Below are 15,644 nucleotides of genomic sequence, written 5' to 3'. Positions count from 1 at the left end.
CCTCGACTTTCCTTTGTATGGGTCATCCATGTAATACGTAAGAGTGAACCTTGCCACTGAATTCTGTTAGGTTGTGCCTTTATATATCACATTAAAACTGCTCTTGCTAAAACCTTTGAAGAACGTTCTTTAACACTAAGCTACTCATTTTGCGAAAGCACCTGGCTGTGGGTGGCCCTGGTTGCACAGTGGGACAGGATAAAGTGACCACAAGAGCTCCCTTCCAGTATCAGCAATTCTGTGATAGAAACATTCCTATCTGCAGCCTAGAAACATTCCTATCTGCAGCCTACAATTCCCATGGGATTAATTCTCCTTTACTCAGAAAACTGGATGTTTCTGTCACTCCTGTGAGTGACAGAGCTGCGAGTAGTGAGTCATTAAGGTGTGCACTGAATTACTCTTAAATCCCAGAATTATGTACTAAACTCAAATTACAATCTGGAGCAAAAACACCTCAAAGAGAAGACTGCTCTTGACAGCCCATGTTACTGTTTCACATAAGCTTTTTCTCTTGGAGGTAATCCTCAGCTTTTCAGAAGCCCCAGATTCCTACAGCCTTGCTTAGTATACACTTGGAATGAGCCTTGCAGCCCAGGACTAGACTGAATACACAGAGAAATTAACCCAGCAGTCTCTCTCCCAGGTACTGAGAATCCTCAGTAGTCAGTGGAGGACCTGCAGTTTCAAACCATGTCTTCTTGCTCCAGCACAACCTACATCTTTCTCCCCTCATACAGACAGGAAGAAAGAAAAAGGTTTTACTACAGCTTTTTCTACATAAATGAAAAAAAATAAGCAGTTTAATGAGGTGAACATATCTTGCAACCCAGCCTTGAGAGAGGATTTCAGCAGGGTTATGTGCTGATGCTGGACAGCCAAACCCAACAGACAAAAACACTCCTATGATGTGGAACAGCAGTGAGAAAACAACTGTTTTGCCCCTCCCAGACATTTTAGTTCATTTTCTTGCGCTTCTTTTGGTTCCCTGATGCCTTCTGCATAGGCAAGGGGAGAGAAAGAGTGCCCAGCTTGTGGTTCTGATCATTTTCAAATTCTGGCAGTCCCTTTGCCTTGGAGACCTTCAACCGCATGGCCTTTGCGATGTCCATCATCCTGGAAAACACCAGAGAAACACTGTGTGAGCAGGGTGCACAAGTCTTCTGTCCCATGATACTCCACAAAAAAAATCAACTAACAGGCTTTTGCCACGGGGCAGAAGCCAAAAGGCATGAGCAAGCAGGATGTGTTCTCTGCATGTCAAGGATACCATGGAGACAGATGCTGAAAGTATTCAAAGACTATGAGGTAGATCGTTCCTGCGGAGACTAGAAGGCTACTGAGCTCAGCACCAGCACCTTGGATAGCATTCTAAACCCACACTGCTTTACTCAAGCTTACCTGAGAGAAAAATAATGCTTCCCTATGAAAAGAACAGGCACTGTTTGTGTTCAGATGCTGCTGCTGGCAGCCCATGGTTGCTTCCCTGTGCACTCATCTCTTGTGTATTTTATGATGAACGGAACTTTGTATAGCAAGAACGTCTCTTAGCAACTAAAATTGAGCATTCTTACCTTAAGAAGAGAGGCTTGGCTGAGATGTATAATGTGAAGAGTTTGGACAAGAAAGCACAATCAGAACACACCTGCAAGCTTGTCCAACAGAGAGAACAAAGTGCAACTGAAGGGAAGCTAGCAGAGAAATATATGTCCTGATTTCATCTGGGGTCTTGAGAACACTCAAGTCCCAGAATCCTCCCAGCTGACTTTGTATCTTTGAAAGACATACAGATTGAGTTGGGAAGGGTTCTTCAGTCAAACCTCTCACTTGAAGCATGGATCATCCCATCAGGGGACTTGGGGCTAGGTGTCTCTCCACAATTTTTCCAACAGGTCCTAGCCTCCTCCACCTTTTTCTCAACAGCATCCTATGGCTTGTGTTCTCAGCTTCAGTACAGTAGTTAAGAACAAAATTTTGGTATCAATTGCAAAAAACCAACACAGATTCCTTAAAAAAAACTTAATTGCAACAAGAAAAAGAAAAATTAAAAAAAAAAGAAAATGAAAAAAGGAAAAAATAATGAGAAGAACAAAAAGAATGAAAAGAAAGGGGAATGGGGAAAAGCCAAGAGAGAAAAAGAAAACAAGAAACAGAAGGTGGAAACTAATAGCAAACACTGCTGTTAAACCCACTACTACACATCAAAGAATAAAGAGCACAACTGGGGACAAACTTAGAAGTAACTGCATCATGGCTGACTAAAGAGCTTGCAAAATGAGGAGGTGACTAAGGGCTCAGATTACCTCCCGATATTAATGGACCGTAACATTACACCCCTCAGCCAGAAACCCTAGGATATGCCACAGTGTTTTTCTGAGTTGCAGTGAAGGGTTTGTGTCCCTCCACAGGTCCTACCTGGATGCACACTCACTAAGCAATCCTGATAAGAAAGACCACAGTCTCAGTGACTGAGTTAGGAAGCACATGTCCTTGGTGTAACCATTGCCCACAAAACAGGACAGGGTGTAAGACAGGTGCTAATCAGCACAGCTGAGCAGTCACTAACAGAGGCACCTGATCTCTTTCCAGACACAATTAATAAAAAAGTGCCTGCTGAGCTGATGTCTGCTTGCTGGGAAGCTTCTCATCAAGCACAGTGTACTTCTTGAGCAGTTCTCATCGATGCCTGATTAATTCAGCAGGGGGCTGAGAGACAGTACAGTGCATAAACTGGAATAGAACTCCCAGAGCCTGATGAGCTGGCAGCAGGCTCCGACTGACAGATGCTGGGAAAAGCAGGTCTTGCAGCTAATGGCAGGTGCATGACACTCCTTAGAAAATTGAAGTCTATGGAGCAACTGCCCCAAAGAGCTAACACACCAAGGGTTCTTTGCCCTGAAGCTTATTCTGCAAGCTGTTTTCTACCCATTCACTTTCACTAGATGCGATTTGGCAAACATTTCAAATACTGCCAGCATATGCCATATGGCCAGCATTTCTGCCTACAACCTCTCCCCATGATGTTTGTCGCAGAGTCCCCAAGTTTGTCAGTATTTCAAAAACAATCTTCTTGGAGCCAAGCCCAGAATGGATAAATTTCAGGGGCCTGGGATTCCTCCATGTAAATACAACTACATGCTCAGCGTGCAACTGTGGGAGAAAACCCGTTTCTAGTTTTCCTGTTGCAGTCAGTTGCAAACCTTACAGGTACCTTTGAAGTACTACTTACACCCAAATTGGTACCTAACAGGGACTGGAGCTCTGCAGGACAAGGGACGCAGAGGTCAAGAAGGTCAAGAGTGATGTGATTTATCATGCAAGAAACAGAGCTGAGTGGCAGGGAGTAAGTCCTGTCGTAGAATCTGCCCCACCTGGCTACCTCTATACTGCCTTGCCTTTATTTTCTTCCCTGCAGAACAGCTGAAGAGCCTTTTGATGCAGTTGAGGACCTCTGTGGCAAGCACCCTTTCTAAGTTTCAGATGTGTAACCACTCCCCTTTACAAATAACAGGGCTTCAAAATAAAGCTTCAACAAACTCGGAAAAGATAGAATCCAGTTACAACAAAAGGGACTTGCTAGCAGGTATTACTGTGCTACTCAGGTACCAGAGGGGCTCCAGAGTGAGATCTCTCCTCAGAGCTCTTTGTAGGAGGGTCACAGCATATCTAACCAGGTGTGAACAAACATGACAACTCACCTGCTTTCTTGGAGCTTCAAGTCATTCTGCAGGACTGTGAGGTCGATTTGGAAGTTGTTAATGTGCAGAGCCAGTGCAATGACATATGCTGTGATTTTAGCCTTCATTGATGCAGAGATTAAATTCTGGACACTGCATGGCAAGAGGAAGAACACATGAGATGTGAAGTGTCAGTGAACCCAGAACACAAGCCCCATTAGGTGCAGACAGAACTGGAGCCCCAGTTAGACATGGTGGACTTTTCCTAGACACCAAAGAAGAGCTCAAAGCAGCACACCTCTGATCACAGGGGCTTAACAGACTTCTTTGTCCACCTCAGGTGCCTACTTCTGTTCAGAAGTAGGGGGCCCCTGAGGTTATCATTATGCAGCCTTGACAAATCCACCAGCTAACGACACTTCAGTCTCTTTGGCACTGGTCTCTTGCAAGAAGGTGGCAAAGGAAAGCTGTTCTGAGGGTATTCAGTGTAAGTACTAATGGCACCTTAAATACATAATCCACACAAATCAGATCCCTGTCTGGTGATCCTCTCGGAGCATTTGACTGCTTGCCATTTGTCACTGGTCAGAGTCTTCAGACAAAACCTGGCCCATTTGGACTCAAACTCTCTGCTTCTGATAGATCAACAGTGGTAGTACAGCTATGCAATAGCAAAGCATCACCATTATGCCCCTTCTAGGCAGCGTGGGTGTTGCCTCTCTGAACATGGAGAAGGCACTGGCAAGAGCGAGGACACTCTTCACTCTTCCCTTTATTTTGGTACTTCCATTCAACAGGATTGCCAGGCTCTGTTATAACAAGAGCACTTCCCTGAGCAAGTCAGTTGAATCACCCTCTGATCCAGCAGGACTGCTCAGTCAATGGTCTCTATTAACAGACTGGTTGGGCACAAGGTCTCAGCTTTCTTGGGGCTCTGACAAATAGATCAAACACTAGGGGTTGAGAAAATCTCCCCTGTTTTTACATGATAGACCAGCATTGTCTGAAAGTGCCTACCACCAGCCACAACCCAGTGTTCTGCAGGGATGGAGGCATGAATCAAGAAAATCTACTTACATTTCGGTAGGTTTCCTGATAATGTGTCCATAGACCTTTAAGCTGAACTCTGCTGTATGTCTGGCTCAAGAAAATCAAAGCAAACATAATTCCTTACCTGCTATTGTTGTAGGTCAGTGAAGTGAAATGCTTCATGAGTTTCCTGCTAATAATCTGTGGGCATTCAGGACCCATTGGATCTAGGACAGAAAAGGATTTTACCGTGGAATGAACATACTCTTTCTTGTACTACTACTCCAGCCCCCATAAGAGCACACCTATCACTATGACATTCATCACTCTTCCCAGGAACATAGAAAACCCAAAAGAAACCTCAGCACTTGATTTCTAGGTCTCATCATTTTTCAGGTCTGAAAGAGGCTCCTAACAGCTTTTATTTTCTTTCTAAATGGGATCTCCTACATCAACACTACACAATCTAGAATGCGGGCATGTGCACCTATGCATATATTTCTTTTAATAGATTTCTACCTTTCAATAGATGGTCCTGTCAGAAAATATTATTAAAACTGAAACCACGCTAATGAATTTCTACTAGCACCCAAGACCTGTCATTTCCATGTCATCCTTGACTAAGTTCTACAGGGTGACTCCTCTGTTTACAGCAGCGCAGGAGGATATTCACAACCAGGCTTACCATGTCCTCCTCCACCACTCCCTGCCATTGAAAATGCCAACGACATTTTCACCACTGACAAGGAGATACACAGGTTCTATGGAAGATGATAAGTCCTGAAGATTTCAACCAAAATATTTTGTGTAGTCATTTTGAAAACAGCAGTTCCTGACATTTTAAAAGCAGAACCCTGAACGTAACAGAGATACGATCACCGTGACCCACAGACTGAACTAATAAGCAAAGGATGATGAAGACAAAAGCACAAAAAGAAAGATAAAGTATATACTGTGTACTGAATGCCTTTTGCACCTGGAACACGGAGGCTGGATAACACTTTCCAGCTTCTTGGCTTAGGACTAAAGTGTGAAAACATAAAACTTGTTTATAAGTGCAGCACTATTGATAAACTAGGGAGAATCTCAAAATTTCCAATCTAAGCTATCCTGTCTCCTACAAAGAGAATCTCATGGTGCCATTCTGATGCACACCAGTTGCAAACATCCATCTCCCAGCAGATGCAGATCTAGCAACCCTCAACAACATGGAGATCACCAACTTCAGCATGAAATAGGCTGAAATAAACTGCTGCAGCTAGCTGCAGCCTTTCAACCACTAGCTAGCTCTTTCATCACTCAACTCATTCTGGGCAGCTTCATAATTTTCTACTGCAGTAATTACAAAACAAGTCTCAGCATTAAAAAGTCACAGCTTAAAAGTAGAGAAGCTGAAAACTCTTACACTTTGTTTTGATCACTTTCTGGTAGCTGAACTTAATAAGGGTGTCCAGGAACCAGAGGCATCGGGCTTTGTGATCTCTGCTCTTCTCATTAGCAGGCAGGAACTTCAGCTCTTCTAAAACAAAGCAGCAATGGCTGAAGAAAAAAGGAGAGGCTGAGGCTCAAAGAATTAGGAATCAATTTATATCATCAGAAGGACAGGACACACCTGTAACTTCAATGCTCACCTGTTTGAGAATTGCTCCCCGGACACCTCTAAGGATAGCCCAGGAGACTGCTTTGTGAGCACACCTTCCTGTCAGTGCCCACCATGTTCAGCCAGCCCCTTTTAGTGTGCAGCTACTAGAAAGGTCCCTGCACTGTAGAAACTGGAGGCTGTTCATGTGGCACAGGCAGGAAGCACAGGTGCAGTTTATGCTCTTCCTGCTCACTTCAGACCCTTAGCAAACAGCCTAATAGCTCTAAATGTATGTCCATGCCAAGCCACAGCAACCTCAACAGCAAATCACTATTTGGCTGTGACAGTGCCCAGCCATGGGAATATCATGTTCAGTACAGGTCTGTGGTCCATCTTCTAGGCACCTGCCTTCAGACCCCACTTAGGATTTCTCCACTCTCTTCCTCTGCAATCAGTTCCCCAAAGAGCAACCATGCTGCTGTGCACACAGTTTCCTTACATGTATAAAATTATACCACATACTCCCCAGGGTAAATGTTGCTCAGCTGTGGCTGGATCAAATGTCCTCCCTCTGCACTGAAAAGGTCAGCCTGGGTACATTGGAGCTGGCAGCAGTAGCCATCTTGATCCACAGATAAACTACAGCTTCACAGGGCACATCGACTATTAAGAAGCTGTTTGCAGCAGCATTACCTTCTCTCTTGTGTTTTCTTGGTGATTTCTTCTGGAGTGATGTTAACAAAAGCTGCTGCTGGAATCCGCAATGCTTCATACTCTGCGGGGGACAGAACTGGAGGGATTTTAAAGAAAAGAACAAAACACCTTTGCTCTCCTTTCTGGTCTGAACAGCCCACAATGAGATAAGCTACATCCATTCTAATTTTAGGAGATACGGGGCAGGGAAGGATGAAACGAAATTACAAATAGGCAGGATGTAACTGCAACACTTGGAAGCTGGCCAACAACAAAGGTCTCTAAAGGACTGTAACTGTACCCCAAGTCATGTCTGCATAGCCAACTTCATTCCTAATCTCAGTCGAACTACTGCCAACAGCGAGGCACAGCATCCTGCTCTCTTGTAGCAAAGAGGCAGGATAAGGGAGAAATCTCAACACATTGTGTCACTGCTCTCAGCTTTTGGCTTGCGAGGGAAGGCGGCTTGGCTCATTCACACACTTTGCAACACTCACTCCCACACGTCAGATCACTGACATCAAGGCTTACAGTTGTATAAGAAACCACTGTGCCACAGAAAAAGATACTGTCCTCAAACTTGTAAACATTTTCTGGTTTGTTAGCATCTTCATTACATGGTGGGAGGAAGGTAGAGATGTTCTGTACATCATCTTGGGCCACATCCTGGATCAGAGCTTTGGAGGGAAGCAGGAAAGAAAAGTATTTGCACCATACAAACAAAAACACTGAGAACATGACCGCAACCCAAATCCTTTCTTTAAATACAAGCCTACTCCATGGTGGTTCTTGCATCAACACCAGTTTAGTCACTAGTTTAAAACACCAGTTTATTTCACTTGGGACAGTAGCAAGGAAAGGCTACAGCTCTTCCACATTTTGTTTTGTTCCTGACACACGGAGGTGGTGACTGTACAGAAAGCATTCCCATAGGCACAAAAAGGCTGACAGTTTCTGACATGCCTGCTATGTACTCAGCACCCTGGGTTTAGCATAGTGTCACCATTTCCACAAAGAACTTCCTGCTCCTTAAAATTTAGAAAAGCCTCTCCAGACTAGATAAAAATCTGGGAAAGAAGTGCACCAAGACAAACTGGTTGCTGCTGCTGCTGCATCTCTTGCCTGCAGGGTGGACAGTATACGTTTTTTGCACTATGGGTTCCACTGGAGAGCCATTTGGCACAAAGCAGCTCCAAGAGCACAGACATTATCCAGCTGGAACAGAACGGATGAGAGCTGATGGGTTCTATAGTCAACAGACATCTCTCCCATTCATAGCCAATGAAACTCACAATCCCAGAAGCACTAGTGGAAAGGAGCTCTGGAGGTCTCCTGTCAAACCTCCTGCTCAGAGTAGCGCTGTCTACAGCACAGTATCAGTGCAACCCTAGATTTGTCCTCCCAAAGCTTGGAAGTCCCAAGGATGATGAGTCTACACCTCTCTGGGATGTGTTCCAGGGCTCCACAATCCTCTAAGGCAAGACAGCTCCCCCAGTCTCCCATCTGGTCCTCTCAAGGTTCAGGTACCACTGCAGCTTGTGCTATTGGTTCTTGTACTGCTTGGTACTGCTGAAAAGGGTTTGGCTTTGACTGCCCTTCAAGTAGCTCTGGGCTGCTGTTAGATCCTCCTTGGCCTCCTCTTTACCAGACTAACCAAGCTCAGCTCCTTCTACCTCTCCTTGTCAGTTGCGTGGCCCCTGCCTGCAAGTTGCATGCCCTCTCCTCTGTCATTTCTTCACCTCCCTCTTGATCAGGACAGGGTAGCAGACTGGACAACATGATACAGATGCAGCTTCACCAGCACTTCACCAGCACACTCAAGGGTTATCAACTCTCCTTGAAGCTTCAGCTCAATATCATGCTTTGGAGAGTGAATGTTGCCTGCAATAGTGACAATAACTAAGCGCATGGCAGACTGCCTATTTGCTGCAGGCTCCTCCATAGCAGAAGCCTAATTCCATCAACCTATCTCACAACAGCACATGGAATTGCACTTGATGGGGCTGTGACCTGATTTAGGACATGGACTATTTTACATAGACATGACACTGTGAAGCCAGTGGTACAATTCACCTTAATGAATGTTCAGTGTCTCAATTCAGACCAGGTGAATGCACTGCCTTTATCCCAGAACACTGAATCCCAGGAAATCCCAGAAGAACTCCCAGTAATGGCCAGGGACATTGATGCCACAGTAATCTTTCCTCCTTCAAGCAACTCCCACAGCAAGACTAGCAGGATCAGAAGGAAGCAGCTCCTTTTCCACTAGAAAGACCTGTGAGTTCTTCCACATGTGCCCTTCTACAGCTGCCTGCTTAGTCACTCAAAGACAACCCCTTTCTTCTTCTCACCATACTTGGCAAGGAGCAGACAGAAAAAGGGGCTTCTGATTGCCTTCATTAAACCCCTGAGACAGTAATATTACCTGTTACTCCCTTTGCATCTATAATGTTTGCTGCTGCTTTTGTCACAGCTGTGTTCAATATATCACTTCCCACTGCATTCATTCGCCGAGAGTTCAGAGCTCGCTTCTGCTTGCTCGTACCAAAGGCCTCAATGCACAAATCCATCTAGGCAAGAAAGATGCAAACTGAAACACACTGCTGAACTGAAGACACTTCGCACACAAGAAGAAAACTCAGCTAACCACCACTTGTTCCACATTCACACTCTCTTAAGAAAACTTCAAACACTGCACTGGGCACAACCCAATCATGCAACAAGCGCTGATCCGCAAGGGTCAGGAAGTAACTGAGATTGCAATCAAACCTAAAATAATTATGAAAATTCTGCAAGGTAGGCACTAATAATGCACTACCTCTTAGACCTGTAAGGCACAGAGGGAGTGCTGAAACTACCCAGGTTTACCCAGCAGTAAACCAAACATCACGTCTCAGATAAGTATCATCTGCCACTGTTAGTGGGATCACAGCAGAATACAATACAGGATTTCAACTTTACCTTCTCCCTGTAGGATTTATTCTGATAATCCTTTGTGTCATCAGGTACTAAGTTATCTATAAAAGGACAAAAGTTAGTATGCTTAGATTGCAGGAGCAAGGACAGCACAGTTTGGTATCCCCTTAGCTCTAATCCATTACTAAAACACTAAGCACATCACTTCAAGATCTCCTCCACAGGACTTTGTCAATTACAGAACACATCGAATAAGAGAGTATGCACCTAGAACACAAAAGGAAAGACAAGCCAATTATTGCTATAAAGTCTATGAGCATAACACATGGACTGCAGCACAGGGGAAAAACAAGCTCCCAAAAGACCAAATTCTTTGGGTTACCCTCCTGAGTTCAATTAAAAAAAAGCAGTTCTGCTGAAGAAAAGCTGTTTTGTTTCTTCAGTGATCCAGTCCCTTGACCTGATAATTTCTAGGCTTCCCTCAGCAGAGCACACCTAGACAAGGCTACACTATTCTGAACAGAATATTCAGAACCTCCACCCTCCCACCCATAATGCTCTCTGGCTAACATCCACCCTACATTTCACCTTAATTTATTCTGCCTGTTTTCACATCATTCAGTGGTTCGGAAGGAGAGTGTAATGTATCCTCCTTCCTTCATACTAAGGGAATAAGGCAGAAATGAGGAAGAAAGAGCAGCCAGGGAGAAAACAGAGTTTTGCTGTCAGCAGTCAAGCAGTCAGTAGCTGAATGCATACATAGGTCTAGCATGCTGTGAATCTGGTGCTGGGGTTAAACAGTATCTTCTTACCTGACAGCAAGGGCTGCATATTGAATATTTCAGCATTATACACTTCCATTTGCCCAGAGTCCTTGTCTAACACACCAATAAAATACCTGGGAAGAAGAGGGGCAAATTATTAGTGAGAGACAGTCCAGTGGAACTGATGTTTTAAAATATATAGTGCAAAGCCATGTGTATTCCTCACCCTCTGCCAATTATTCTGCTTTGCAAACACAAGTTTTCCAAGCGCATTTAGGATGTCACAGTAAAACGAGTTACTGCATGCATGCACATATATAAAAATATAAAGACTTGTTGCCCTAAGTAAACGTAGAAATTTTATGACAATTAAATTAGCTCCAGAATGCTAAATTGTCTTTTGCCTTTTTTGATGTGCCAGAACCTTTGGTTTCTCTTCTATGTTACATATATGTTATGTATAGTGCTTCTATGCAGTTGCCTGTGTTTATAAGCTTTGGTTCCTTGTGGCCAGTTCTCTGCTTAGTACAAGTCACTTTTAAGTCCTCAGAGCTCCTTGGAAATGTGACTTTGCCATTTCTGAAATACGATAATTTCTCTCAGGTAACTTCCTTCTCATCCCACATCTCAAAGGGGCAAGCCCAAATGGTTTATACAGCTCCTCACTATGTCTCATGACCCACCAAAAAGAACAGGCTGTTATGTCACCCTTGGCTAACATGGATCAAGTTATCATCTGCACCAGCTTCTTATCCAGCCAGAAGAGTTTATTCCATATGACCCCTTCTGACTGGTACCTGAACTTCTTCCAGCCCATAACACATTTTCCTAGAAGTCAAAACACGTTTCCTGAAGCAAAAACCCACTTGCACAACAGGCTGCCTACTGCAGTGACAGCAACACTCTATGGCCTCAGAGGAGCTGCCCACATACAGTGGGAACCTCAGCACCTCCTGGCCAGAAAAGATTTTTGGGCAGTTCCTGCTGTCCCAGGAAGCCAAGAGGTTGGATGGACTCAACTCAGAATAAAGACTTTCCACACAGAATAAAGAGTGGTTTGATCAGAGCTAGTTTCTGCTCCCTGTTACACTTACTTGAGCAGTTGTGAATGCACATTTTTAGGCTAACAGCTGCTAAGAACTATAGGAATGGATCCACTGGAGGAAATCCTCATACATGCAGCTGAAGCAGATGAGGGAGAAAAGGGACAGAAGGATGGTGTGGGAAAACTTAAAAGAAAAGCAAGAAATTACTTAATTGATTCTTGTCTGCATCTCTGTGGATCCTGAGGCATGTGCACACATAATGCAAAACTAATACCTGAAGTTGAACATACTATCAGCAGTCAGCTTGGCTTGTTAGTGTCCATAGCTCAGGATCTTCAGAGGTGCAGGTAAGAACAACTTAAGCCATTAAAACCATCTCTTAATCAGTGCCCAGAGATAAGACTGCTAAATATGCCTAGAAATAATACTGCATTGATATCTGTATCACACATACTCAGAAAATTAAATTTATCATTCAAACTCAAAAACAAAAAGCTCCTTGATGCCTTTTTGCAGCTATAGTATCTTAAACTGAAGACTATTACATCTGAAGGTGCAGTTCTCTGTGTTTCACTTCCCAGAGAAAAGAACAAAGAGTAGTATTAGTATTATTTTGACAGACCATTTGCAGAGGTGAAGCCTGTTCCTTTTACAGAATAGTTTCAGCTGGAAAAAGCCTATAGTGATCATTTAGTGCAACTGCCTGACCAACTCAGGGCTGACCAAAAGTTAAAGCATGTTATTACGGGCATTGCCCAAATACCTTTCAAACACTGACAGGCTTGGGGCATCAACCAACCCCCTTGTAAGCCCGTCCCAGAGTCTGAACACCACCTCTGTAAAGAAATGCTTCCAAAGGTTGGTCTTACTCAGAACACTGGACCATCAGGCTGCCAACATCTGAAAACACCTCCTCTCCATAAAAATTGTACACAGCTCTGCTTTTTACTCCTTCACCTGCATTTTAACTAGTCAGATACAAATCACATCAGTACAGTCCAACTACAGGAGAGATGACCAATGCAAGCAAACCACGTGGGTCAAGTGGAGTGGATCTACAGAGCAAAGCATTTGGTACCAAGATCCTGACATGCACATTAAATGCATTTCAGTCTTGTGTAGGCTAGAAGGAGCAATAATATGCATCAAAGGAGAAAATAAACACCTTTGGGTATAACAAGGCAAGATTATTTCACACTGGCTCTCTACCCTTTTGGTGATGGGTCTGTTAGAGACTGAGAAAGATTTCACATACAAGATACTTAGAGGAGACCAGTAGGATCTGCCCCACTGCCACAAAGGTCATATTGTTACACCAGGACATGTAAAGGCTGGTGATTTCACCAATGTTCTTTTTACAGTGTGGCAGCTTGTTATTTCACATAGCAACCCCGTACTGTGGCCCTGAAGTTAAATGGTGATTAATGACCCAGAAGGTTCCTGGGCAGCAGCAGATGATCTTGGCAATTTCTTAACGTTAGTTTTATAGCTTCTTAATAGCAAAGCTATTATTCCTACATCTCAACTACATCAAATCATCTCCTCAGCTTTTCCTTCTGAAGACCTTTTCAAACACACACCACATGAAACATCACAACTTCCAAAGGGATGTAAAGTACACAAACTATGCAGCTGCCAGATACTGGAGTCTTCCAACAAATCAAATCACAGCCTCCCTGGGAACTTCTGAGCCACATTTAAAAAAGGCTACCAGGAACTTTGTGTATGAGCAACACCTCTGCTTCTGCCTCCAAGTTCATGCCCCCATTTTGCTAGCAATCCATACCTGCATAGGGAATTACATTTCATAGCTCCGCTGCCAAAGTTATTCCCCACATATGAAAGCCTTTCAGTTTCTGAGACCTGAAAAACAAAGGAAAATTACTTGAGTACGGGACTGTGAATAACCTTCTCTGCATTTCATTTTCCCTGGTGCCACACAGCTCTACATTCCTAGGCATCAGACACTAGCCCACCCTGGGTACACTGAGCATCAGGTCAAAATCTTTAACAGACAAGATTTCTTGAAGCTGAGACCACCAATGATATATAATTCTACCTCAGCTTTCACTTTAGCCAGAAGATGAGGAACCGCTGCAAAGAAATCATGTGAATAGTAATTTAAACGTAGAGTCTATGTGTGTAATATAATTTTCAATGATCTACCTAAAGGTCTAGTACTGCCAAGGGACTACAATTCACTGACTATAAAAAAGAGCCAGCACTACTACAAACACCTCAACCACCTAAATGCATTTCAAAATATTTGTGTTTGTACTATACTACAGTGTGTTTCCCCTGAGTAATTGGAATTACTCATAACTGGCTGAAAAATAAATGGCTGAAAAGCCATTTATTCGTTGAATCATGCATGTAGGCAGCTGTAAAACTTACCAATAGCAGAACAAAGCAACTTCTGACTTTAATCTTGGCTCCCTCTTCAGTGAAAAGATATAAATTCCCTTATAATGTAACTTAACAAAAACAACAACAAAAAAATTTGATAAAGAATCCACTGTGTTCACTGCATAAACATAACACAGCAGATTTTGTGACCAAATGGACATGACTAGTTGTTAAGTAACAGCTTTTCACTTTCAAACATTTTTTCCCTCTAGGTTATTAAAATAAATCATGAACACACGCAACTTCAGTGCCTCAGCCTTTGCCTAAGAATACCATGTATACATCAAATTTTTGTCAAATAAGCACATACTCAGCTCTGATGGAAATTTACTCACACATCTGTCTCGATATCCTTAATCACAAACATTCCATATTGCAATTTTTCAGATTCCTTTCTGTTCCAAGAGTTAACTCACAATGCCAAGAGGGTGATCATGACGTGCTCCACAGAAACCATAGTGGCCCTGCAGAACCTGCACCCACTTCTCCAGGGTCCAAGGACTCCTTGTGGGTCTCTGCAGAAATGCCGGGAGCGTGGCTCACCAGCATAGAGCATTCTGCAGAGTAAGGGAAGGGTTCTTCCCACCCGTGCCAAGGACTTCCCTGTTCTGCCACACCCCTATCACGCCCAACTGCATTATGGCAGCAGCCCACATAAGAACCAGAACTTCACAGAGTGACAATCAAACAAGTTGGAAAAGACCTTTAAGATCAAGTCAAAATGTCCTCAACACTGCCAACGCCACCACTAAATCATGTCACTAAGGGCCTTGTCTAGGCGGTTTGGTGACTCCACTGCCCTGGGCAGCCTGTTCCAATGCCTCACCACCCTTTGGAAAAGGAATTGTTCCTAATCTCCAGTCTAAACCTCCCATGGTACAGCTTGATGCTGCTCCCAGTTGCCCTATCCCTTGTTCTTTGGGAGAAGAGTCTGTGCTTCTGTACCTCCAACAGGTGCTACCGCCTCCCGGCATGACTCTCCAAGTCTAAGGTGCAGCAGTGCAGCCCTCGTTACACGGCTACATAAGGGCGGGTAGACGGTACCAGCTGCACGGTACGTACCACGAACGGTACCATTTCGGGGCGGCCGCAGCTCCAGGCTTCCGCGGCCACCCTCACAGGAGCCCACACGGCTGCCCACACGAGGCCCGGCTACAGAGTGTGATCTTCAGGCGAGCCCTTACCAAAATCCTCCGGTGCTTCTTCCGGGGGTGTGCCGTGTCCCTGTTTCGGTAGACGATGAACCGCATGGAGCCGGTCCGCTGCAGCCTGCCGTTGGAGAACTGCACTGCAGGGCGGCGAAGAGAGGCCGTAAGCCAGGGTGGCCTGGCCTGGCACTGCCCTGCCCCACAACCCCGATCCCGCAACCCCGATCCCGCAACCCCGATCCCGCTCCCGTCCGCCCCATCTTGGCTCCTGCCTCACCCAGCACCGCCGGCTGTTCCGAGCCGGGGTGTCCGCGGTAGCGCCAAGTAGCGGTGGCGCCGGCCATGGCGGCAAAACGCGAGGACTGCCGCTGGCTCTCGGGGAA

General features: G+C 44.6%; 1 protein-coding gene across 1 annotated transcript; it reads right to left on the bottom strand.

The window, feature by feature from the left end:
• Positions 1-319: 319 nt before the first annotated feature.
• On the bottom strand, positions 320-15,605 carry POLR1E (RNA polymerase I subunit E). Its single transcript, XM_057430460.1, has 12 exons — positions 15,539-15,605; positions 15,298-15,401; positions 13,494-13,570; positions 10,710-10,795; positions 9,943-9,998; positions 9,407-9,551; positions 7,551-7,658; positions 6,982-7,078; positions 6,112-6,245; positions 4,852-4,933; positions 3,699-3,830; positions 320-1,116 (listed from the first exon to the last, which is right to left on the bottom strand). The coding sequence occupies exons 1-12, from the start codon at positions 15,603-15,605 to the stop codon at positions 957-959; spliced, it is 1,248 nt and encodes a 415-aa protein (XP_057286443.1). The 3' UTR covers positions 320-956.
• Between the last annotated feature and the right edge of the window lie 39 nt (positions 15,606-15,644).

This window comes from Pezoporus wallicus, unplaced genomic scaffold, assembly GCF_028554395.1.
Source record: "Pezoporus wallicus isolate ANWC-B61680 ecotype Strahan unplaced genomic scaffold, APGP_CSIRO_Pwel_v1 contig_3573, whole genome shotgun sequence".
Lineage (NCBI taxonomy): Eukaryota > Metazoa > Chordata > Aves > Psittaciformes > Psittacidae > Pezoporus > Pezoporus wallicus.
Note: the sequence above shows the minus strand (reverse complement) of the source record. Positions and strands in the feature narration are given on the sequence as shown.

Bases quoted from the DNA above. Each gene is read 5' to 3' on its own strand.
- POLR1E (XM_057430460.1), bottom strand. From the start codon at position 15,605: ATGGCCGGCGCCACCGCTACTTGGCGCTACCGCGGACACCCCGGCTCG. The intron at 13,571-15,297 runs GTAAGGGCTCGC...TTTGTTTTTCAG, and splicing joins AGAAGCACCGGAGGATTTTG to GTCTCAGAAACTGAAAGGCT. The intron at 4,934-6,111 runs GTAAGAGTTTTC...TTTCTGTCCTAG, and splicing joins GAAAGTGATCAAAACAAAGT to ATCCAATGGGTCCTGAATGC.